General features: G+C 53.4%; 1 protein-coding gene across 2 annotated transcripts in view; it reads left to right on the top strand.

Moving 5' to 3' along the window:
- Positions 1 to 22,389, top strand: part of Ube3b (ubiquitin protein ligase E3B) — a 45,798-nt gene extending 23,409 nt beyond the window's left edge. For both annotated transcript variants that reach the window (XM_036172405.1, XM_036172406.1), the window contains 13 exons: positions 840 to 958; positions 1,781 to 1,895; positions 2,561 to 2,660; positions 6,508 to 6,627; positions 10,890 to 11,066; positions 11,175 to 11,285; positions 12,031 to 12,168; positions 12,419 to 12,484; positions 13,596 to 13,654; positions 16,496 to 16,678; positions 16,933 to 17,044; positions 19,852 to 19,944; positions 20,690 to 22,389. In XM_036172405.1, the coding sequence (XP_036028298.1) occupies positions 840 to 958; positions 1,781 to 1,895; positions 2,561 to 2,660; positions 6,508 to 6,627; positions 10,890 to 11,066; positions 11,175 to 11,285; positions 12,031 to 12,168; positions 12,419 to 12,484; positions 13,596 to 13,654; positions 16,496 to 16,678; positions 16,933 to 17,044; positions 19,852 to 19,944; positions 20,690 to 20,881 (1,585 nt within the window). In that variant the 3' untranslated portion in view covers positions 20,882 to 22,389. The remainder of the gene's footprint in view (positions 1 to 839; positions 959 to 1,780; positions 1,896 to 2,560; positions 2,661 to 6,507; positions 6,628 to 10,889; positions 11,067 to 11,174; positions 11,286 to 12,030; positions 12,169 to 12,418; positions 12,485 to 13,595; positions 13,655 to 16,495; positions 16,679 to 16,932; positions 17,045 to 19,851; positions 19,945 to 20,689) is intronic.
- Positions 22,390 to 25,678: the final 3,289 nt, after the last annotated feature.

Here is a 25,678-nt window from a genome sequence, read left to right as displayed (position 1 = left end):
GACAGAAGAACTAAGAAGGCATTATTTAGGACATGTCAGGCACAGCCTGGGACATTCCCAAGAATCTTGTATCCCTTCTGCATTGCTGCTGTCTGCCCTCCACTCTCCCCAGGGGTGGTTGGAAAGATCTAGAACGGACCTCAAGCAGCAATGTTCAGACTAACGATCTCGGAGCATGAGGGTTCAGGGACATGTCGCTGGCCGACTGGGTGCCCTAGAAGAAGGGTCTAGTGAACGGGATAAACACCCTAATGGCCAAGGCAAGGCTAACCCAAGACTGAGCTGTATTCTAAAGCATGTGGAGAGGTTTCCGTAAATCTTTAGTTGAGCCATGTCATGTGTTCGTTCGTTTGTTCATTCATTCATTCATTCATTCATTCATTCTTTCTTTCTTTCTTTCTTTCAAATATTGATTCACTCACAACCACCAAGCGCCACTGGCCTCTCCTAGATGTGAGATGTGGTTTCACGGTGCTCCGCAGTAAGCGCCGACTGACTCAAGACTCCCTCACACTCAGGCATGGATGAGGCGTGACAGAGAATGTGCCACAGGCAGCTCACTGGGAAAGGCCCGAGTAGAACTACTCTGAACAGTTCCACATAAACAGAAGGTAGAAAGATTAGTGAGCCCCCAAGAGCCATCTCCAGCTCGTGGCCAACTAAACCCCAGCAGCCCCTCCCCTGGCTTTCTCTGAGGAGATCTTAGAAATCAGCCGTTAGTCTGCAAGCCGTGCAGGATGTGTCTAGAAAAGCCAGTGCTCTCCGCCTGGAAGACAGTGAGGTCGCATCTGTTTCCTTTTCTCAATGGGAAATTCTGAACGGTTTTCTGCCTCGTGTAGCATCCTCGATGACATCGAAGTATATGAAGAACAAATCTCATTCAAGCTGGAAGAGCTAGTCACCATCTCCTCCTTCCTCAATTCCTTCGTGTTTAAGATGATCTGGGATGGAATTGTAGGTAAGGAGGTGAAGGTGTCCACCGTTCTTTGGTGCTACCCCAGGAGGCCAGTCTGTCCCCTCAGCTGTGGGTGGCTCACCTTTGTTTACCAAAGGTGGTAGAGAATGCATGTCTTCTCCCATGGCTGGGTGAGCTCATGAGACAGTGGTGTGGCTGCAGAGGTCTCTCTCTGCTGGCTCCTTCAGCCTGTGCACGTGGGGTTGTTACTAGTGACGAGCTCTGCCCTGAAACGCCCTTTATATCTACACTTTGGTTTCCGTGGGGGTGGAACTTGTGCCAGTTCCTGCTGTGGGCAAGTCTACTTTCTGACATGTTTCTGCTAGTTCAGTACAAAGCTCCCTAGAGGAAAGGGCCTTTGGATGGTGCGTTCTTGGGATGCAGCATGGGTGGCTCCCCTGAAGGTACCCAGGCCTAGGAACATACATTCTTGGGATACAGCATGGGTGGCTCCCCTGAAGGTACCCAGGCCTAGGAACATACATTCTTGGGATACAGCATGGGTGGCTCCCCTGAAGGTACCCAGGCCTAGGAACATGCATTCTAGGGATGCAGCAGGGGTGGCTCCCCTGAAGAATACCTAGGCCTAGGAACATGCATTCTAGGGATGCAGCATGGGTGGCTCCCCTGAAGGATACCCAGGCCCTAGGAACATGCATTCTTGGGATGCAGCATGGGTGGCTCCCCTGAAGGATACCCAGGCCCTAGGGACATTTAGAACACTTGCGAACAGCCTGTGGTCCCACTGGAGCAGAGTACCAGAGCTCAGGCCTGCCACGCTGAGCGCTGCCCTCCAGCTCCGACCCCCTCCTGTTTGCTGCACAGAGAACGCCAAGGGTGAGACCCTGGAGCTGTTCCAGTCCGTCCACGGATGGCTCATGGTGCTGTATGAGCGAGACTGTCGAAGACGCTTTGCTCCTGAGGACCACTGGCTGCGGAAGTGAGCACGGGCGGGGAAGGGCCGGGGAAGCCCTCATGCCTGCAGCACAGGCGGCCAGCGCTTGGCATGTGCTCTTGGGGCGACGAGCCTTCTCTTCTCTTGCACCCCATCCATTTGTCTGTGGAGAGGGCGGCTGTTGTGTGAAGCTCCTGTCTGGGTGTGTCGCGGAGCAGTCTCTAACGCTCCACCAATGTCGTTGCGGTCAGTTGAAGGTGACAGGTGACTGTGAGCGGCTGTCTCATCTAGGCTGGGAGGAGAGGATCTCTTGACTGATCTGATAGTTACATTTCTCAGCAGAATTACCTGAGTGAAAACTGATTCCTGGGTGGGGAGTGGGCTGGGGGCCTGTGACAGCAGCTGAAGTCAAGAGCATTTCTTCAGTGACCTGTCACAGTGGTGACACCTGAGCAGGGCCTCACAAACCCCGCCATAAAGGGATCTGTGGGCCAGACAGCTCTGCCCTAGCCATTCCCTCTGCTGCGGGGCCAGCAAGACAGCCACAGCCCCGTGCACGGAGGACAAGCAGGTGTGGCTGTATTCCCATAAGATCTCCATAAGCGGGAGGGTGGCTGCCACGCTTGGCCTTGTGCCCTGTGTTGCCTGCCAGCCCTGCACTAGACACGGCTTTTCTGGTTTTGGTGACCACACCTGTGTCTCTCTTGAAGGGATCTCAAGCCTGGCGTGCTCTTCCAGGAACTCGACAAGGACCGGAAGAGGGCTCAGCTGATCCTGCAGCATATCCCCCATGTTGTTCCTCACAAGAACGTGAGTTGACTCGGTACCATCTCTCCCACGTGTTGTTTCTGGCTCCTCCCCATTGTGAGTGGAAATAGGTGTGGGCCGTCACTCATTCTGCACACAGTGGTGGTCTTTCTTACTCAGGAAGCTTGTGCTGTGCACTGGGGTACAGACAGAGGAGGCGGGGTGACGTCAGGTGACTTGAGGTATGTGCTGTGTTAAATCCCAGCATGTGGACCTCATGGAGCCCTCAGAGGAAAAGGGGTCAAGAGAAAGTGGCAGGAAAGCACTAACCCCAGCAGATTGCCCTCTGACCTCCACACAACAGCATGGAACCCACACAATCACCTGCTCACACGAACCAAGTGATTAGATGATTTTTTAAGTGAAAAATAACTTTAATTAAAAAATAGTCAGCCAGGGGTTGGGGATTTAGCTGAGTGGTAGAGCGCTTGCCTAGCAAGCATAAGGCCCTGAGTTTGATCCTCAGCTCTGGCAAAAAAAAAAAAAAAAAGTCAGCCAGGTGGTGGTGGCGTGTGCCTTTAATCCCAGCACTTGGGAGGCAGAGGCAAGTGGATCTCTGTGAGTTTGAGGCCAGCCTGGTCTACAAAGAGAGTTCCAGGACAGCCAAGACTGTTACACAGAGAAACCCTGTCTCAAAAAAAAAAAAAAAAAAAAAGCCGGGCAGCGGTAATCCCAACATTCAGGAGGCAGAGCCAGGCAGATCTCTGCAAGTTCAAGGACAGCCTCCTCTACAACGTGAGATCCAGGACAGGCACCAAAACTACACAGAGAAACCCTGTCTCGAAAAATAGCAATAAATAAATCAGTAAATGAATGAAATTGTTAGCAATCTCCCATTGATGCACTGTCTCATTGTTTGGATTTCAGTTTAGAGTCACATAAAATTGTTATATGAACTTTGAGATCCACTGTGTGAGATTTAAAGTAACTTTTTAACTTAGATTCCCTTGCATCTAATCAGTAAGTATTTTCTAATTCATGAAAAGTGGGATATTCACTCTGCTGTAATTCAGAAACAATAAAAATGATATATTCGACTCAGAGGGAAGTGAGGGGCTGAGCTTCAAGGCCTGGGACAAGAGAGAGTATGAAGGATGGGGTCAGAAATGAAGCCAGAGCCTTGTAAAGCATGGATGGTCGCCTGAGGCTGGCCATAGCAGAGGCCCTGCTCAGAGCTGTGCTTCAGAAAGAAGGCTCTGGCCATGATGTGAGGACTGGCCAGAGCAGTCAAGCCAGAGGAGAAAGATGACTGAGTCCACAAGGTGCACTCGCCAGCAAGAAGGGCTGGAGGTGGAAGCGAGGTCTCTGGCTGGGAGAGCCACCCCAGCTTAGGGAGATAGACAAAGGCAGGTCTGTGAGCTTTGGCAGGAGGAGGTGGGCAACAGGGGTCTGTCTGCTGGGCAGGTCACCAAGGCAGGGGGAGGGGGGCAGGGCTTCATCAGAGAGCACTGAGAAGAGAGAAGGAAGGGAAGCAGGGGGTGTGCGGTCACTTCCTGGGACATGCGCAGGCTTTGCGAAGGGTCAGGCACTATGATAGGAGCATCCAGGATGTGCTAGACCCTGGGACAGTACTGTGCCCCCCTCAGAAAAGGCCCCCCTTCTTTCCTCCCCCAATAGATACATATTTAGAAAAGAGTGAAAATGAAGTGTTGATAATTCTCACTCTTAGAGACACTGAGTCCTCACTGCTCTCTGACCGATTTTAACATTAAGTCACTGTTCATCCTGCGTGAGCCAGGGATGTGGTTGCTTACACTCTTGCTTCATTGACAGGCCCTTAGGAATGAAGGAACCTCCTGGAGGTTACCCACTCAAGTGTGCCCTCTCTGAGAGACCACCCACAAGCACACATACACTCACACAAATGCATGTGCATGCACGCACACCTCTGCTAGAAATTGCACAGCTTGGCGAAGCCAGCCATCCTGTGCCGTGTTCTCCAAGGGATGGTGCACTCCTCCTCACCTTTAACTGCCTGCTGCTCGGTAATGTCTGCCCTCCGACTATGAACAGCCCCCAAAAGTGGTGTCTCCAATCGAGGTTGAACCTCCTAAGATCTGCAGTGGCTAGCATCTGCCTTGTGAGTCTTCCATTTTCTGCAGGGCAGGGTGTGTGAGGTGGGGTAGGCAGCTGTGAAGTGGGCAGGTGACCTGTGAGTGAGCTCTGGCTTGAGCTTGATCCCCACTGCCCTGGAGAGAATGCTCCTCACTTAGGTGTCTGCTGGGGTCACTTCCCAGCCTCTTAAACGTTGGATGAGGTTGCCTTGACCCTCCTTCCATGCCCCATGGAAATCTGGAGCCTGGTTTGGGCTGCCTATGATTCTGAGAGGCCTGTAGAATCCCATAATCCCCTGTATCTGCAGCTCCACTTCTGGGACCAGTTGCTAGCCACACTTCACAGGTGGCCCTGCTAAGAGTTGAGTCGCAGCCCCACATGACTTAAATCCTGTTTCTCCAGCTGCTGAGGAAGGGAGATGTGGGAGCAGGCCACTGGGCCTCCTCTGTCCACTCCCTCCCTCATGATGTTGGAACCCTCAGAACTTGGGATGGGATGTGGAGCATGGTCCTTTTTCTTACTTCCAGGTACATTATGGAGGGACAGTCCTTCCACCGAGTACCTATGTTGTCTTGGAAGCCACTGGCAATTGCTTTTTCTCTTGAAGACTGTTTTTCCTTGATAGAGGGATGCAAGGATGAAGTGAAATGGAGTGTCATTATTACTGTTTTTATCAGGTTTTGCCATTTTCCCCTCCCTGTCTCTGTACTTCCCTTTCCCTCTTCCCCATCTTGCACCTCCTGTGTATATATTTAAATCTAGACTCCACACGTGGAAGAAAATACCTTTGTCCACCTCTGGCCGAGTTCCCTTAGCATGATGGTCCCCACGCCTACCCGTTTTCCTGCAAATGATGTGATTGCATCCTTCTTTGCTGATGGATAGAATTGCACTTCTTTTGTGGGTGTCTATCTAGGCTGGTTCCATGTGGGTGCTGAGAACCAGACCTGAGTTCTCTGAGAGTAACAAGTGCTCTTAAGAGCTGAGCCCTCTCTTCAGCCCCAGCTCCATGTTTGAAAGTACAGCTGTGGCTGGTACATGTGCTCAGTCAGCTTCCTTCACTGGGATGCCGTGGTCCCTGCGCCTGTGTTCTCGGTACTTACTGAAAGGCCGTTGGCTGGGCTCAGTGGCCTGTGCACTTGCTCCGGGCCACCTGGGAAGCTGAGAAGATGCCTTGAGACCAGGAGAGAAAGGCCAGCCTGAGTAACATAAAGACCCAAGTCTCTTAAATACAATAAAGGTACTTGTCAGAATCCTGGAGCTGAGGAGTTAGGTTCTCTCTGAGTGCTGACTAGAAACCTACTCGGGCAGGTCTGAGGACACGGGATGCAGACAGAAAGGCCAAGGATCTTTACACTGTAGGCTCATATTTATAGCTGACAGTGGGAAAGATTGCCTTAGAATGGTTTTTGTGTCTGAAGTTCATAGTATTGATTCCCCTTAGAGCAGGCCCATCTATGGAAAGGAGGCCGTGTGACTGGCTGTGCCCCTGGGCTTCTGAGATGCCTACTGACTCCATGAGAATGGGTTTGATTGGACCGGTCCTAGCTGGACGCCAGCTGTGGCCTGGCATCTCTCTCTGAAAGGGGCCTGTCTCCGTGCAGGGTAGCTGTATTTCTAGTCCCCAGAGGTTCTCTGGGGAATGCTCACTGTTCTCACAGGACACCTCTGCACTACAGCACACAGGGCTTCCTGTTCTCACCCATCTCAGTTGACTTGATTGGTGGTCGTTTTGTAGGGTGGAGTTTGGTTTGGTTTGGTTTTGACATTAGTTGTCCACCTTTGCTCATTTCAGAGAGTTCTCCTGTTCCGAAACATGGTTACCAAGGAGAAGGAGAAGCTGGGGCTTGTGGAAACCAGCTCTGCCTCCCCTCACGTCACGCACATCACTATCCGAAGGTCCCGGATGTTGGAGGTGAGGGGCTCCCTCCAGAGAAGAGTGCTCTGTTGGGTGGATCTAGTGGGTGCCTGCTGCCTCCAGACCCTCTTGTCACGCTGTGGTAGGAAAACTCAAAATGAGGCCCTTAGAACAGCAAGGGACGTTTAGCCAGTCAGCTGCAGAGCTCAGTCTAGCGTGTGCTTAGTGCTGGGCATCTTCAGTGACTTCCTTTGCTCTGTGAGGGCCCTGGGAAAACAGACTCCTAACACCTCTGTGAGACAAGGTCAAGAGCTCAGAGCAGTGACCGCCCTTCCTTCCTCGGGTCTGTGCTGACTCTGTTGTCCTGGCCAGCATGTCCCCAGCCAGGATGCGATGTAGCCAGTGAGGGCATTACCCCGCCTGGGTCATACAAACTCCGTCCTGGCAGAGCTCAGGCCTCTGTAGATACAACAGGAGGCCTGTCACCTCTAAGCACACCTTGTCTGGGATGGCCACTCCATGTGGCTACTTCACAAGTTAGAAGTGGGTGCCCTGTCCTTAAGCACGTAGCCTCTGGGTCACATTTTCACGGTGTCTTGCTGTGTTTTGAGGTGAGAGGAAAGTCTGTGGAAGGCTGCCCCAGAGGTGTGTCCTCCTCCTGACTGTATGGCTAGGGCACTGCTGAAGGGCCTATGACGTGTATGCCGTCTGTGTGTTCCTGTGTGTCTGCCACAGTCTGTCTTTTGGGTTTGTTGTTGTTGCTGCCTTTTTGAGACAGGGTTTCTCTGTGCAGCCCTGGCTGGCCTGGATCTCACTCTGTAGACCAGGCTGGCCTGGAACTCACTCTGTAGACCAGGCTGGCCTGGAACTCACAGAGATCCGCCCGCCTCCGCCTCCCGAGTGCTGGGATCAAAGGCGTGCGCCACCACCACCCGGTCCAATCTTCCTTCTTAGTGGGCTGAACTTGAGTCACCTGTCATGTTCTCAGACCTCGTCTGTGCTATCCATACTTTCTCGATTGCGTTTCTGCCTGTGCACGGCGGCCACATTACCAGCCCCCCGCGTGGCTGTGGCCCAGCAGCCGCTCTGCAGCATGTGTGCCATTTTTACCACGGCTTACTGGATGTTTCAGCTCCTGGGACTTGTAGTTCTCAGGAGCTGTTCAAACAGTAGTGTGTACAACAGTTGATGTTCTCACCGTCTTAAAGGTAAGGCTCTAGAGGATGTGGCTTAGTGGTAGAACACCCGTCTAGCATCTGTGAGGCCTAGGTACCATCCCCAGCACTGACCAAACAACAGAAATAAGGTCATGTACAGCAGGGTTGGCTGGGTGTGAGCATTTGTTTGTGGGCTCAACAAGGAAAAAGACCCTCCTCCACTCCACTGTTCCAGCCAGTGCCCTCCCTCAGACATGGTCTTCTCATCTGTCATCCCCCACCAGGCAGCGGCAACTGTTAGCTGATGTTAACTAAGATGTTAGCTGACATCTTGCTTCAGTGTTAGGGAAATGGGTGGGCAAGAGGGTGGCATATCAGTCACCCCAAAGATACACATCTGCTCAATGTCTCTTGACTTGCCATGTGGACATGTGAGTGTTGTTTTTATCTAAAACTCAGTCATTTGATTTACCAATAGACTCAGGAGCAAGATGCTGGGGTGAAAGCCTGCTAGCTCAGAAAGGCAGAGGAAGCACCCTGCTGACCTTCCTCTTCAGCTGACATCCCTGAAAAAACTTTCCCCTCTGTCCTAAACAAAACTACTCAAACCGATTGCCCCTCCCCTCTACTTCCTGTGCGTCTCTCTATCCCCCGACTCCCTCTTACTCTCTATGGTGGTCACTTCCTGTCAACTGGTTGCTTGCTGTGCCTCTTGACCTATGGTTGACCTTATTTAATTCTGTTTACAATAAACAGAAAACTTGCTAGGCTGAGCCACACCACAACTGGAAACAGATTTTTCCAGTAATAAGGCAATCTCGAGGTCCAAAGTGTAATCAAATATCCTGTAACATGTGAGTTCCAGAGGACTTTGAATTTTTAAGAGAAGACCCCTAAGTTCAGGGTCTTATGTAATGCTTCAGATCTGTTACATTTTGAACTAATTAAATTTTGACAGGTGCCTTGAAGGCCAAGTTGTGGCCACCAAGTAGCCTCTGCTTTGCCTCTAAAGCTTGTTTGTATTAAAAGTGTCTCCAACACTTTCCTCATCAGAACCGGGTGTGGCTGCCCTGTCTCTGGGGTCTATAGTAGGAATCTTAAAAGTTCTTATTAATAAAATCGAATCTGAGGCCAGTTATTGGGGTGAACGCTGGAAGATCAGAGAAGCAGAACAAGCCAGTTTCCTCACCTCGCCAGTTCCTCAGCTGGTCTTGTTTCCTCAGACTACAAGTTTCTGTGTCCTCATCCACAATGGATCTCAGCTGAACTGTGCTGCTCCAAACCCTAAAAGCATAACCAACCAAATGCTAAACCATCCAAATGCTTCTAGTTTCTGGACTTCACGCCTTATATATCTTTCTACTTTCTGCCGTCGCTCCCTGGGATTAAAGGCGTGAGTCACCATGCCTGGCTGTTTCCAGTGTGGCCTTGAACTCAGAGATCCAGAGGTACTTCTGTCTCTGGAATGCTAGGATTAAAGGCATGTACTACCACTGCCTATCCTCATGTTTAATATTGTGGCCGTCCTGTTCTCTGTCCCCAGATAAGTTTATTAGCCTGCACAATACCACAGGGGTCTCAATCCTCCCCCATCAGATAGGGCTGGCACCCACCTCCTGAAAGAATCAGGAGCTGTGGCCTGTGCTGTGTGCTGAGGGACTCCTTGGCTCCTCCCTCAAGTGCTGCTGCCGAAGGGAGGTCACCTGCACCAGCTCTGCAGGGCTAAAGCCCCTCGGGTGTCACAGGAGACAGTCTCTATCTTAGGATAGCCCCTTTCCTCCTTGCATTCCATGAAAGCGTACTTTGGTGAACCTGATTGAGAACATCTTTGTGCCCAAGGCCTGTTCCCACAGGTGGCCTGGGGACTATGGTCGTTCTTCCCTGGCTCACCAACCTGAGAGCGTCTCTGACAAGAGCAGAGACACCACAGGAGGGACTTCTGTATCACTAAGCACGACACAAAGGCAGCGGGGGTACCCCAACACAGGGCTCCTGTGCTGCCTGCCGGGTTGTTGGCTGGCTTTGTGTCAGAGTCGACCAGGACAGCACATGGATGGATGACAGATGCCATGGCTGTGGTCTGTGTCGTGTCGGCTAACTGTGGCAGTACAGCTCAGGATAGAAACCTCAGCACCTGACACTGAAGGCAGGCAGGCCAGGAAGACTTCTTCAGATGGGAACCCAGAGGCCTCTGCCTTAGCCAGGTCCCTGCTGCTGAGGTGAAACCGTGACCAAAAGCAACTTGGAGAGAAAGAAAGGCTTTATTTGGCTTACATGTCCTGAATCGCACTCCATTAAGGAAAGCCAAGGCTGGAGCTCAGTTGGGCAGGAAGTTGGAGGCAGCAGAGGGGACCACAGAGGAGCGCTGCTCACTAGCCTGCTCCCTACAGCTTCGCTCAACCCGCTTTCTTAGCTCCCAGGACCGCCAGCCCAAGGCTGCCCCCACCCTTCACTGATTAGGGAAATAGCCTACAGGCTTGCCTACAGCCGGCTCTTAGGGAAGTAATTTCTCAGGTGAGGGTGACATTGCTGTGTCAAGGTGACAGAAAACCTGTGTGTGGAGTTCTGGGTCGGAACATGTGTGTGGAGTTCTGGGTCAGAGGCACGCACTCATTATCTGCAGTTACTGCTCTTGGTTTCCAGAGCTTGGCTCACACCAGGGCCTGACATGGACTAAAGCTCACTTTCCCACGCAACCACTGGTTACCCTCCTGCAGACGCAGCATGGCTACCTGGGCTCTGTCCCACCTTGTCTTCTGCTGCAAGGGTAGGGGGGGGGGGGTAGGGTAGGGGGGGTGCGGGGTGTCTTTCTGGTTCAGAAAGTCAGCCCAATTGCTCTGACTTCCCCAGCCCCCTCCTCACAGCTGCCTCAGCACCAGGACCCGGGGTTTTCATCTTACAGTGTCTTGTAGGCCTGACTCGGCCCATGAGCTAACAGATATTCCCAGCGTCCTCCATCTTTGACGGCCAGAGCTAGCACAGCTCTTTCTTATTCCTGTCTGACTCTCTGTGTCCTCCTGAGGGCAGGCTCCTCATGCCAGGGAGAGACAGCATAGCCATCACATGAACCCTCCCATGGGCTGGTGTCCTGACTTGCATGTTTAGACTCCTGGGTTTGCTGAAGCCACCCGCACTCCTGTGGTTGGAATTCTGTCTTGGTAGGATGGCTACGAACAGCTCCGGCAGCTTTCCCAGCATGCCATGAAAGGTGTGATCCGAGTGAAGTTCGTCAATGACCTCGGGGTTGATGAAGCCGGCATCGACCAGGACGGTGTCTTCAAGGAGTTTTTGGAGGAGATCATCAAGAGGGTGTTCGACCCAGCACTCAATCTCTTCAAGGTGAGTAAGGAGGCACCGGTGGGCGTGGCAGCAGCCAGACCCAGGGAACCAATGTGGAGTGAGGACGGCCTCTTACCTCCCACCCCTCCCCGTCCTTCCTCCTGGCAGACAACCAGCGGAGATGAGAGGCTGTACCCCTCACCCACATCCTACATCCATGAGAACTACCTGCAGCTCTTCGAGTTTGTGGGGAAGATGCTGGGAAAGGCTGTGTATGAGGTAGGCACTCAGAGTGGACAAGTGTGAAGTGCCGCCTGAGAGGTGGGCGTGGTGGCACATGCAGTGACGTATGTGAGAGGTGGCGTGTGAGTGGTTTGGTTGGGGGATGGGACCTAGAGCTCCCACGCTTAGTCAGGACTCTCTGCTGCCGACACCCCCCCCAGCCCAGTGCTGAAATCTGTTACTTGCGTGGAAACTTCAGAAGCGGGTGGAAGTTCCTGGGAGTCAGCAAACTAGGGCCGAGAGCTTGGGTGTAGCCAGTGGTGTAGCGGGTACCTGCATTACCTTCCTCTGAGCCTGGTACTTCTCCGGTAAAGTGGGGTAGGAAGAGCTGCGTGACTGGGTGTCATCCATGGGAGGGCTGTACCTGGCCCTAGGTCCGTGTCTCAGGATTGTTGTTAGCTTCTGCTCCTTGGGATCATGGGGTCAAGGTAGTGGGGGCTTCCTCAGGCTTCAGGGGAGTCCCTCACAGCTCCTGGTGCCCATCCATGGACACCCAGGTTGTGGAGCCACCTGAGCAGCTGAGCAGAAGCCTCATCCCTGCGCTACATGGCTCTGGAGCCTGTGCCCAAGACCGTTGCTCTCCAAGGACCCCCCCCCCCCCCCCCCCCCCCACGACATTTCTCAGATGGCAGGGAGGTACATCTCCAGACTAAACAGAGACACCACTGGTGCCCTCAGGCTGCCCCTGCAGCCCACGCTGCCCTGGCTGGTGGCTGAGTGCCTGCCCTCCTGTCTCTTTTAGGGGATCGTGGTGGATGTGCCCTTTGCCTCCTTCTTCCTGAGCCAGATGCTGGGGCACCACCACAGCATCTTTTATAGCTCCGTGGATGAGCTCCCTTCGCTGGACTCAGAGTTTTATAAAAACCTTACCTCCATCAAGGTCAGTGCTGCGTGGCGGGTGAATCCATAGCCAACAACACCGGCTAGGTTCCACCTTTCCAGTCACTGAGGCCTGGAACAGCCCCAACCTCCCCTCTGGCCCCTCTCATGGCCCAGGCTCACAGCCTCTTCCATCCTCAAGACAAGCGGCCTCTGCCTGAAGGTGAGGCAGCGCAGCCGTCCCTGGCCTCTCTAGGAGGGAAGACCTCGCCCACACAAGCCCACTGCTCTCTCGCTCTCTCTCCCCTTAGCGCTATGATGGCGACATTGCTGACCTCGGGCTAACACTGTCTTATGATGAGGACGTCATGGGGCAGGTACGTAGGCTGATCTGGCAGGCGGCTTCCGGTCTCGAGACCTGATGTTCATGGGATTTCCCTCAGAAATCTGCCCACTGAGGGTCTGTCTGTCACCTGGCCAGGAGGGAGGGTTTCCTGTTCTTCTCTGCCAGCCTGGCCTCTGCATGCTCACCTCAGCCAGCCCCTCAGCCTGGGCGTTGCCTGTGTCTCCTCGTCTTGGGACTTGAGGCAGTATCTGCCTCCACCCAGCCTTCCTGCTGTAGCCGGGGACAAGCTGTGAGCCTCAGTTTGGAAATCCATGCTGAGGACCGGCCATAGAGGTGGCGGTTTCTGACGTGATGTGGAAGGACAGCACCCCTAGGGAAGTCAGATCCTTGTCACACTGTCATCAGGAGCAGAGAAGAAAACGGCCCGAGCCAGGCAGGCGGAAGCCATTTCTGTCACAGTTACTGGCACGACTCTCCATGTCCTCTGCCCCCTTCTCTGTGTCCCTGTGGGAGGCTCTCTGTCCGCGGAGCCTGAGGTCTGCTCTGGAGAAACCATGAGCATATTGGTACAGAGCTGGCTTCTCAGACCCGGCCTGTGTCATCTCAGCTTATTCGGTCTCTAGAGCATCGGCAACATCCGTGTCTGGGTGTGCTCTTGTAACGTGTGCCCTGTGGCTTTCAGACTCATGCGTGTGTGTGTGTGTATGTGTGTGTGTGTGTGTGTGTGTGTGTGTGTGTACGTGTGTATGCGTGTGTATGCGTGTGTATGTGTGTTGCAGAGATGATACTATGTCTCTTGGAATATGTTTCCCCCACTAAGTCCACGCTCTTACCACGTTTTTAGGTGGCCATGCAGTGTTCCCACGTGTGGACGTTCACGCCCCACCACTGCCCTTAACACTAGCACAGGTCCTTCTGTGGCTTCCAGCATCCTTAGTGCACACGTGTGGACAAGGATCAGATGAGAAAGCTTTCCTCTTGGTCACATGAGGCCTGCTTGTTGATGTTTCGGCCCCAGGGTTTTGTAAAAAAATGATCATCCTCAAGCACAGCCTCTTAACTCCGTCATTACTGTGGTCGTTTGTGCCTTTCATGTTCCCTGTTAGAACTCTGTCTGGTAATTACTCCTGTCTTCTCCCCAGCTTGTCTGCCATGAGCTGGTTCCTGGAGGGAAGACCATTCCTGTTACAAATGAAAATAAGTGAGTATAACAATTAGACGGTTAAGGTCAGCACTTGAAAAGACTTCATTCTGGCTCTCCAGAGTTACGCTGAGAACTTATTAAGATAGATTGAGGTGGAAAGAGTCCATAAATATCATAATGGAATTTTCTGGTTGTAGTTCATAGCCTGGAATTGTATTAAATTCAATTTGCAAAATAAGAGTGGACGGTTTAGTCTTTGCAGAAGCTCTTGGAAGGTCAGAGGCACCGGCGGCCGCTGTTCTTAGGAATGTAGTGGAAGCCTCTCTGAGGGATGGAGCCTGAGCAGCTTGGGCGTGCTGTCCTGAGGGCAGGCGAATGAGCAGGGGCACTTCAGAACAGCTGTTGGTGGCTGTTCTCAGGAAGACAGTGTGAGTGCAGATGTAGCAGATGTGCACTTAGAGGTGGGTTGAAGGAAGTGCTGAGACAGCAGCTCCTGTCACGGAAAATGCACTTCTAGTAAGCTGTCCTGGATGTCAGTCCTTTGATCCCGGGAACAAACCCCTCAGCACATGGTCTGCACCCAGGCCGGCCGGCCTAGTTGGCAGGAGCAGGGGCATTGGGCCTCTCGTCGGCTGTCTGCCTCCCTGCTCGGGATTTGAACTCTTCCTGTGAGTCGTCTGGTCCCAGTACAGCCCCCTGCACCTTGTTCCTCTGGGGTCAGCCAGTCTGGTAACCAGTGTGCTGGGCGGGTTGTGTTTTAACTTTGATAGTCAGACAGTGGTCAGCAGATTCCCAACACATCAGCATTGCCCTGTAGCCACGGGCATTGGTTTAAAAACTTGAAACAAAGCACTGCCCATGGAGAAGAGGTGGCTGAGGTTTGGGTCTCGGTGCCGGGGTGAGCACTGGTCCTGCCTGTGTGTGACATGTGACTGTTCCTCACGGGGCAGTGTGTGGAATGTGTAGATCAGCTTTTGAAATATAAAAGGGGTCATGAAACTTTTGACAGCAGATAGGGGAATGCCCTGTAGATCCTGCCCTCTCCCCAGGGAGCTATGGCAAAGGGTGATGGTGTGTGTGTGATATGTGCAAATAACAGTTAGAAAAAGTGAGTTCACACAGCCTAAAAGGTCAGGGGAGATGAATCTACTCAGAATGAAGGACAGGGAGGTGAGTCTGTGAGGACTGAAGGGCAGGGAGGTGAGTCTGTGTGGACTGAAGGACAGGGAGGTGAGTCTGTGGACTGAAGGACAGGGAGGTGAGTCTGTGGACTGAAGGGCAGGGAGGTGAGTCTGTGAGGACTGAAGGACAGGGAGGTGAGTCTGTGGACTGAAGGGCAGGGAGGTGAGTCTGTGAGGACTGAAGGACAGGGAGGTGAGTCTGTGGACTGAAGGACAGGGAGGTGAGTCTGAGGACTGAAGGACAGGGAGGTGAGTCTGTGTGGACTGAAGGACAGGGAGGTGAGTCTGTGGACTGAAGGACAGGGAGGTGAGTCTGTGGACTGAAGGACAGGGAGGGGAGTCTGTGTGGACTGAAGGACAGGGAGGGGAGTCTGTGAGGACTGAAGGACAGGGAGGTGAGTCTGAGGACTGAAGGACAGGGAGGTGAGTCTGTGTGGACTGAAGGACAGGGAGGTGAGTCTGTGGACTGAAGGACAGGGAGGTGAGTCTGTGAGGACTGAAGGGCAGGGAGGGGAGTCTGTGGACTGAAGGACAGGGAGGTGTGGACTGAAGGACAGGGAGGTGTGGACTGAAGGACAGGGAGGTGAGTCTGTGTGGGCTATGTTGGAACAAGATTCTTTTCCTGCTGGGAAGCCTAAGGGAAGTTTGTGTCATAGCTCTAGCCAATGGTGAAGCCTCAGAATATGGCAAGAATACCCAATCATGTCCTTGACTGGGGCCTGGCAGTGTCTGGTTACCCCCAGGCTTCTGGGTAATTCCTCTCTCTGTTTCTCTCTAACGTGCACGCGCGCGCACACACACACATACACACACACACACACACACACACACACACACACACACGTATTGGTAACCTGCTTCATAGAATACATGGAAGGAGGAGGTATTCAGAAAATTCATTTGAATGTATTAATGTATAGTTTGTTGCTGAATGATTTTTAAACTAGAAATATTTCAAGGTCAGTGACTTTGGCCTCGGCATTGTACGGCAAAACAGAATTATCTGGGCTATATTTAACATGGCGGAGGTTTTTGTTTGTTATTTTGGTTTTTGAGACTTTCTCTGTGTTTCCCTGACTGTCCTGGATACACACTCTGTAGACCAGGCTGGCCTAGAACTCAGAGATTTGCCCGCTTCTGCCTCCCGAGTGCACCGTGGAATTTTTAATGGTGTACTTGGGCATGTTTGCCCACACAGCAACAACACCTGCAAGCTCCTGGAGTGCCAGCCTGTGGCTGTAGATAAGCCAGATCGGGAGCATAAACACAAACAGAAGACCCTTTGCCTGTCGCTGTTGGTACATCTGACCTCCCTGTTGACCCTGGAACAATCCAGAACACTGGCCCCTCCCGCACCACAGGCTCTAGTGGAACTTTGAACGTGCAGTTGTGGGAGCACCAAGCTGTGTCCTCGAGAGTGATCCGCTGGCTGGTGCTCACCTATGCAAGTGGCTCTAACTCCTGAGAACGTGGGGGGTCACCAGGGTGTTCTGTTGGGGCTGTGGGGAGAGCTGTTAATGAGGCTGTGCCTGGGACACTTGGTGCTGTCACGCTGCCCCACAGTGTATGACTTAGGAGCTTCCATCATGGGCACCGCCACCATTGTTAGTGGTGTGGTTTGTGTTTTGGAAAGTTGTTCAAAAGTGGTAGGCTTATCTCCTAGCCCATTTGGCAGCAGCCTATCCCAGACTATTAGCTTTCTCTTTCTTGTTAACAGAATTAGCTACATCCATCTGATGGCGCATTTTCGAATGCACACGCAAATCAAAAACCAGACAGCTGCTCTTATCAGTGGCTTCCGTTCTATTATTAAGCCCGAGTGGATCCGAATGTTCTCTACCCCTGAGCTTCAGCGTCTCATCTCCGGGGATAATGCCGAGATCGATCTGGAGGATTTAAAGTAAGGGCAGTGAGGAGGGAAGGGTGGCATGCTCAGGCCGTCTAGAAGGAGAGCTGCTCCCCTCCCTGGGCTCCTAATACTGAGTCATTCTGGGACCCCCTGAAGACTGGGTGCTCTCTGAGGCTCCAGCAGAGCAGTTCTGGAGCCTCTGCCCATTTAGTTTCCTGAGATGAGGCCGTGATGTGTGAACTTGTGGCTGCCTGCCCGTACCCATGATGCCAGCACACTGCTGAGCCCCCTCTGATTGCTTTCAGGAAGCACACGGTGTACTATGGAGGCTTTCATGGGAGTCACAGAGTCATCATCTGGCTCTGGGACATTCTGGCTTCCGACTTCACGCCTGACGAAAGAGCCATGTTCCTGAAGGTATCTCCTTTACAGCTTCCATATGCATTTCTGAACACTCATGCAGTCCTCAGGCCGCTCCGTAATTCACACTGGGGGCCACACGTGTCAGCATAGCCCCACTACTGTGCCAAAGGCTGAGGACCCAGAGGGGCTGGAGAGACGGGGCCTGGCCTGCTGTCTGCTCCTCACTGGGAGCCGGGTCCTGTGTGCCACTGTGCCCCACCCTCATCATCCTCACTACTGTCTCTTGACTTAAGAAAATAGTGATACGCACCTTTAACCCCAGCACTCGGGAGGTACAGGCAGGTGGATCTCTGTGAGTTTGAGACCAGCCTGATCCACATAGTGAGTTCCAGGACTGCCAGGGCTGTCACAGAGAAACCCTGTCCCCAACAAAAAGAAAGAAATACAGACAGTTATAAATATTGCTCCAGTATAGTTCCTTGTACGTAAGGGACTACGCCCAGGTACCGTTTCTCAGTGGTATAAACCTGCATCACACCCACGTGCACAGTGTCCCGAGGAAACACGGTTATCTAGGCCAACAGCACTGTGTGTTGCTTTGAGCAAGCACAGATGTTGAGTCAGGTTCTCTGTGTAGCCCAGTCTACTCCAGACTCAGGGCAGTCCTCCTGCCTCAGCATCTTGAGTACTAGCATTCCAAGGGTGGCCTCCAGGCCTGGCTTATTTATACTTTCTCAGATATGGTATCTGCCATTAACTGTTTGCTGCTCTAGTGTTGGTGAAGACTTCAGTGTCCACTGTGTCCCTGGGCGTCATTGGTTTCTGATGAGTGACCTCAGAGTGTAGGCATTTATAGGACACGGAGTAACACACATGCCTGTCCTCTGTATCATGTGGGTAGATTGTCATTAACACGCATCATCATTTTGCCACCTGCTTTCCTTCTGTCTGAGAAGACAGCCTAGGAGTGCATTTAGCACCTTGAAGTCTTGGCCCTGAGGCCTCCTGGCGGGCTCGCGTGCTTTCTCTGTCTCTCTCTGTCTCCCCCTCCCTCTCTTCCTCTGCCCTCCCTCTCTCCAGGCAGGGTCTCATGTATCTCAGGATCCTCTCAGGTTTGCCGTGTAACCTGTAGCCAAGCATGACCTCGAAGTTCCGATCCTCCTGTCTCCACCTCTGAATGCTGGTGTTACAAATGTGTGCCATCACACCCAGCGTACACACATGTGAGTTTCTTGTGTGACCGCTTTTGTGAAGACAGTGTGGTGGCCTCACCAACCAAACCCACAGCTGGTCTTCCTCCTCGCTGGCCATCCTGAACTCAGTTCCCTCCCCCTGAGTAGGCTTTCACCCACTCCAGTACAGCCAGTGTACACACGGGCTCCACTCACCCACGGGTCTCCAGGGCATAGGGGCATCTGTTACAACAAGGGGTTCTGGGAGCACAGGCTGCTTTTCCCAGCAGTGCACTGCCCGGGCAGAGCAGTCCGCTGCTTGTGCACGCCTGCCTCCTAGAGAGCAGTGCCAAGTGGCTCGCACTTGAACAGTCACCTGCCTTGGGTCACCTGTTACCAGACCGGCACCTGTTACACACCTACCTTCTGTGGCTGCACAGGCTCCGGTGCCAGCCGAAGGAGGTGTAATTTCTTGCATGAGAGGATATGGCCGTGTTGCTTTTAAATGTAGTGAAAGCTGACGTTTCCCATCCCTCTGGCTAGCCCCAGTTTGCAAAGTTAAACATGTCAGAGCAGCAACGTAGTAGCTTTTTTAAAGATTGACTTTATTTTTATTGATATGTATATGTCTGTGTGAGTATGTGCTGTGAGTATGAGTGCCCTCAGAAGCCAATTAGAATTACAGGCAGTTGTGAGCGGCCTGATTTGGAAACTGGAAATCAAACTCAGGTCCCCTGGAAGAGCAGCCACTTCCCTTAACCACTGAGCCATCTCTCCAGCCCCAGGAGCATAGTGACTCAATAACAGCTTTTGAAGCATGGCACCTAAAGCTGTCTAGCTGTTACAACATCACTAAGTGGTCGTCTTTGACCCACGCAACATTAGCTGCTGAATTTTGGAGCCAGACTTGGAATTCTGGCTCTTAGAAAACAGCATTCGTTTGGTTACTGCTGAGTTAACCCGGGGTTTTCCTAGGTCTTCCCCATGCGGGCTGACCCGTGAGTTTCCAGCTTGGTCAGGTGCTGAGCGAGCGCATCTGAAACATAAGGCAGGGGCTGTGTTTGGAGACTGCCAGGAGGTGCTGGGATGCTGCTGAGAAGGTGGCTGGCTGCCCAGAGGCCCCACATCCAGTCTCCCACACCTTGGTCCCCACAGCATGCTGATAGCTGCCAAATCTCCTGCAGGCCCAGCCCACAGGATGCACCGCATACATGCATGACACCAATGTGCACCAATGCATGAGGTCATGGGTCCAAGCCATGCTAGGACTCCCTGGCTCCAGGCCTTGGCTCATGGGCACCACTAGCATCTGCTCACCAGGCCCCCTCGGATGTCACTGCTGCTGTCCTCCCTGAGGACAGATGTCACTCATGTGTTCCCGCTGCTGCTTAATGTCAGTGCAGTAGAGATCTGCTCTAAACTGTGCTACACACCAGGAATTGAGCTACGTCTTCAGCTGTGTCCAGCAGTAATGTAAACAGGAGACCTGGTTCATGGGATGACACCCCCCAGTGCCCTACAAGCCATCAAACTTGTACACCCTTGAGACATGTCATGTGTTCTGGGCACATGTTGGGCAAGCACCTCCCTGTCAGCCCTAGTTCTAGTGAGAGATCAGTGAGCAGCACAGGAGGGAGAGGGGCCCAGCATGGCTTCCCCGACTTCCCACTGACGCACCTTGTATTGCAGTTTGTGACCAGCTGCTCCCGGCCCCCACTCCTAGGATTTGCCTACCTCAAGCCTCCGTTCTCCATCCGCTGTGTGGAAGTGTCAGATGACCAGGTCAGTCAGGCCATCTTGCTTCCCTCCGCTCCGTTCTCTGCTGTGCCTATCGTGGGCCCCACACCCCTGCCTACATGGTTCTGGGGCATGAATGCCGCCCACAGCGGGCACTGCAGACCCAGGCCAGTGTGGGCTCTCAGCGCTCTTTCTCTGGGGCCCCTCCTTGGGGAAGACCTGCGGGAGTGTGTAATCAGGATGCTCTTTTCATGGTTGCTGATCTGGCAAGGTTCAGGAGGCAGGGTCAGAGAGGGAGAGGTTCAGGTTAAGGGCAAATGCAGGTCTGCTCCCCAGCTCCTCCCCCTGCTGGCCATGCCCACCCTGGCAGGCTGCCTGCCGCCTGCAGGTTGAAGGAGAATGTGCCCAGGGTTAGGAGCCTGGCCAGCGGTGTTGCTTAGATGCGCCTGCACCGTTGAAGCCTGCTGGTCTCAGGGTGTCCCTGCCTCAGCACCTCTCTTCAGGCTGCACTCCCTTTGGTCAGACACTAGATGGTCCTCCTCCTCCAGACTTGAGGAAGAGCTGAGCAGAGTGCTTGTCAGCCGTGGGCCACAGTCCTTGCGGTCTTAGTTACTGATAAGTGTCCATTAGCCAGGAGGCCCCTCATCTGGGGTGACCTAGCACAGGACTTGGTGTGAGTGCTCAGGGCAGCAGTGTCCCCTCGGCCACTCAGACCACTGTCCCGAGCTGGACTTGAGCTGCATGCACCTGCATAGGCACTTCTGACCCCAGCTGTGGTGTGTGCTTGCAGGACACTGGGGACACCCTGGGCAGTGTCCTCAGGGGCTTCTTCACCATCCGCAAGCGGGAGCCAGGCGGGCGGCTGCCCACCTCTTCCACTTGCTTCAACCTGCTCAAGCTGCCCAACTACAGCAAGAAAAGCGTTCTCCGAGAGAAACTGCGCTATGCCATCAGCATGAACACAGGCTTTGAGCTCTCCTAGCCCAGCCCCGGGCTCCCCCACCGCCCTCCAGAGCACCCAGGCGACAGAGCCCTTCAGCTCCTGGAGGCACCCTGCTCCCAGGAGTGTGGCAGCTTATGAGTCCTCAGACCCTCTCAATAGCCATGAGATGCCCAAGCTTGGGGATGCAGTACAGCGCACTCAGTGTGTTGGGGAGTGTTGTTAAGAATAAGCCCCTGGTCGTTCCCCCTCACCCCCCACCCCACCCCTGTGCTCCCTCTTCCTGCCTTCTAGGGCCTGAACCTGGGCCTAGCGATTGCAGAGGAGCTCCTGGTAGTTCTGTGAGGCTTTCTTCCTTTACCCTCTGACTACACAAAGCCTGTGCCTGTGAGCTCCTCCTCCTATTCTGAAAACTCAGGTAAGGCCTCGCCAAGCCTCTATGCACGGCAGAGTCCCTGCCTCTACCCTGTCCACAGCAGCCTCTTCCCAGGCAGTCAAACCCAGCTCCTGCCAGGGAGGCTGCTGAGTACAGTTTGGGGTCTCTCCTACAGGGGAGCAGGTGTTCCACACCACAGCCCCGCCTCCCAAGAGCAGCCCCATTTCTGGAGTACCCAGAACCTATGGCTCTGTGTGTCTGCCCTCCTCATTACCTTACGGAGAAACACGAGAACCTGCAGTGCCCGGTCACCTGGGCACTGCTTTAGCCAGGTACTGCAAAGCCCGTCCCTTGCACAGGAGCCCTTTTGCACTGAACGGCCCAGGAGGCTGACGGGTATCTCACACACCTTCACACCACCTCTGTTGGCTCCGGTCTCTGTTTTAATCCCGACTTCATTCTGTCTTTCCACTCTCTGTGCGCCCGGGCCCTCCTTTCTCCCTTTACCTAAGAACCTTCTCCAGGTTCAGGATGTGGAGGCAGAGGCTCTGGGCTCTGTGTCTTGTCTCCTCATGTTCTTGCATCCCTCCACCCTGGTCCCTCTTGCACTCTGTGGAGCCAGCTTAGGACTATAGCACTCAAAGCAAGGAAATGCCTTCCATCGGGAACCTGCACACCGTGGGAAAGTGGGCACACCCTGTCCCACTTCAGAAAGAAGCTGTGGCCGGGGGCCTGGGGAAGGTCCCGGGGCTTCTGGAGAGCGCTGCAAGCTTCCCGTGGATGGAAGGGTGGCGAGGTCTTGGAAGATGTCTGCAACCATCTTCGTGTGTACTCAACTTCCCACAGACTCCTGGGCCCTGTGCACAGCCTGTGCGAATAACATGAAGCCTGAGAATTACAGCGGGGACATGGATGGGGAAAGAGCAGCTTATGAACACCAATATCACCTTGACCTGCTTGGTGTTTGACCTAGGGTTGTCTGTAGTTCACTACAAGCCTGCTTTCCCGCAAGTACAACATCACACTACCCGAGCACCAAGTCTGGGTCATAGCCGGTTTGCACTGGTGCCCCATTGGCTCTTGGTGGCTTCAAAAAAGGAGTGGTTATTGTTTTTGTAGGTGACTTGTGGACTTAAGACATGTCAGGGCTTTAATAAATTTGTACTTGAGCATATGGTGGCTGTTCTGGTTTGTACTCAGCCCTGTGCCTGGATGGCTCAGGTCACCATCCCACACACCCACAGTACCAAAAAGAGAGTGTTTTGACAGACATCCTGGCTTCAGAGCTGAGTTAGGAGAGCTGGGCAGTTGTCATATGGGTTTTGGAAGTGACATTTCAGAGACATCCCTAGAACCAGTCTCCCTCTGCCCACTTCCTACAGGTACTGGCACCAGGATTGCAAGCATAGCTTTGAAGTTCCTGATTTACATGGCACCTACAAATGCCAGCTTGTTTGATGGGCAGGGACCAGGTAACTCAGACATGTCTCTTGCTTGGGACATCTCTGGGACCCCAGTGTCCCCACTAACAGAGAAATACTGCAAAGCCCCAAAGACACACCACCTGCCTGCAGTGTGATATACACCCACCTAAAACCAAAGCCTGGCCCTGTGGCGTAGTGTTTAGAACTGAAGTCGGTGTGAACGGCTGGCTTGTTTATCAGGGAAGCAAGCGGGATTGTTTGCTGTGCTGGCGGGACCTGTGCATGCTTAGGAACGTTTAGGTGAGGTCTGCAACCCCCTGGCCTCCACTCTTGCTGACAGTCATCCTTCAGCTGTGCAGCTAGGAGTGGAAATCGGGAAGGCACTGGGTTCCCCCTGTTCGGCCCGTGTCTGGATCCAGTGCACCCTAGTTTGGGGGTGTATTATGTAGCGCGGCTGCTTGAGCTCTGGGATCACAAGTTCATGTCACCACACCTCACTGGAACCTTAAATTGCTCAGATGGGCTGGCTGCAGGACTATGGAAAGAGGTCCATTGCATGGGCTGTGGAGTCAGGCGCCTGACTGATCCTCTGAGCCCCATTCCATGCCCATTTCTGTCTGGGAGACTTTGGAGTTTGAATCCTATGTACTGATAATCAGTGTGATGATAGCATGGAGCTGTCTGGGGACTGGGCTTGGCTCAAGATTAGCTTCTAGATGACAGTCTACTTCCTGCTTCTCCAGAGCCACTGCACACCCCAATAATCCCAGGACCTGTGAGCCTGAGACAGGACAATTTAAAGGTTCAAGGCCTGGGATAAACAGCAGAAGTTGACTCAAGTCACAAAAAACAAACAAACAAAAACAAGAAGCCAGGACTACCCACAGGCCTGATGAGGCACTCTGACCAAGCTTCCAGAGTGGCTTCTGTTCCTCACAGAGCGGACAGTGGGTAAAGGTCACCTGTCATTTCTTCACGCGTTTTACACAGACTGGTGACTCCTCTGTGTGGATAGCGCCTCTGCAGAAATGCTTCAGTGAGCCAGGGTCTGGCCCGAGGTGTGCTTGCACACCTGAGGTATTTACACGCCTGTGCATCTCCAGGAACTGGGCCATGCCTCCCACACCAGTGTTAGACCAATGTTGGAAAGGCTGCATCAGGACCTAGGACAGACAGGCCAGCAGTCCCCAGCCCCTGACACATGGGTTCTAATGAAATAATTTCCTCATTGTGATCATGACAGCCAAGGCTGATGACAAGCATATGTGTAACAGATGGAGTAGTTCGGGAGCCTGGACTGAGGACGTAACCATCCAGCCAGGGCCGAGAAGATCCTGCCACAGGGCTCATGTCCCAACTCTGCTGCCCACCGGCTGGGAGCTCAGGCCAAGTCCCCTTGCTTCTTGGAGCTGCGGGTTCCAGTTTCCCCTCCGGGACGGTAGAGAAAGGGCCTGGGAGACCCGATCTGCACCGTCTGTGGGCTGCCTGTGACGTCTGATAGCGGCTGTCTCAGGGCTGGAGTTCCTTTGTTCTTTAAACTCCTGGGTAGGAGCATTCATGGATCTCTGCAGACATCCCAGAGATTTGCTGCTGGGCCAAACACCATGCCAGTGCCCCCGGGCCAGAGCCCTGGCTGCACCCCAAGCTCCTGCTGCACCCCAAGCTCCCACCACACTTGCCAGACGGCTCTCCTGGCTTGGGCACTGAGGCTGCCATCCTCCTGCTTTCCTGGACCCTGGTGGTGGGGTGATGGGAGGAATGACAGAACACCAGGTGGTTTGAAGCAGGGACAGGGCTAGGTAGGGCTCAAGCAGGTAGACGACGAGGCTGAACCTGGCCTCCGACCTTCTCCGCTCATCCAACTGAACCCTGAACAATGTCTAACTCTCGGCCTTGCTCCGCACTCCCGCCTCCATAACAATACCCGTGGATCATCTTGCAGACAGGCGGCTGGAGTTACAGACGGAGTGGGCAAGGTCGGTCAGCAGCCATTAGCCATGGGTGCTCTGGTCACCTTGCTCCAGCCTCACTCTCCTCCTCTGAGAAAATGGGACAATAAGTCAGACTTTTCCAAGTCTTTGCCTCTTCCAGTTGCACTGTGGTTCAGACCGGTAGCCCCAGCACTTGGAAACCTGAGGCAGAAGGATTGCCAGAAGTTCAAGAATAGTCAGAGAGACAGAGTGAGACTCTGTCTTTAAAAGAAAGAAAGAAAGAAAAGGAAGGAAGGAAGGAAGGAAGGAAGGAAGGAAGGAAGGAAGGAAGGAAGGAAGAAAGAAAGAAGCCGGGCGGTGGCGGCACACGCCTGTAATCCCAGCACTGGGAGGCAGAGGCAGGTGGATCTCTGTGAGTTCAAGGCCAGCCTGATCTAAAGAGCGAGATCCAGGACAGGCTCCAGAACTACACAGAGAAACCTTGTCTGGAAACAAACAAACAAACAACACCACCCCCCCCCCCCCGCAAAAAAAAAAAAAAAAAGCCAGGTGTGGTAGCACACATCTTTAATCCCAACACTCGAGGCAGAGGCAGGTAGATCTCTGAGTTCAAAGCCAGCCTGGTCTCTGCATCCATGGGGTAAATCACGGCTGGGTTCAGTGAAAAGGCTCAGAAAGGAAGTGTCCGTATGTCCACCCGAGACAGAGTTTTCACCATGGAGGTGGAAAGGGAGGCCCTGTGGCAGAGGGGAGAAGACCCAACGTGCAGGTGAGGCATGTTGAGATGAATCACTATCGGCCCAAGGACACGTGTGAGCACCACACACCACACGGTGACGGCCAAGGGCTGTCAATCCTGCCCTGCCCACTCTCTGTTGAACCTCTACAGAGAGGGTTGCTGTAAATCCACCCAGGGGTCTCATCCTACCAGTGTTTGGGGAAGTGAATGGGCTTGCGTGAGATCACAACTCAAAAACACCCCAACTGAGATGCAGCCCTGGGCAGTGACTTTGTCGTGTGGGGAGCCAGGGCTCAGGGCTCAGGCTACCTTCCAAACTGTGATTTTGAAGCCAGTGGGGACAAGGCCAGACTCGGGAGAGAGGTCCCC

The sequence above is a fragment of the Onychomys torridus genome, chromosome 22, assembly GCF_903995425.1.
Source record: "Onychomys torridus chromosome 22, mOncTor1.1, whole genome shotgun sequence".
NCBI classification, from domain to species: domain Eukaryota; kingdom Metazoa; phylum Chordata; class Mammalia; order Rodentia; family Cricetidae; genus Onychomys; species Onychomys torridus.
Note: the sequence above shows the minus strand (reverse complement) of the source record. Positions and strands in the feature narration are given on the sequence as shown.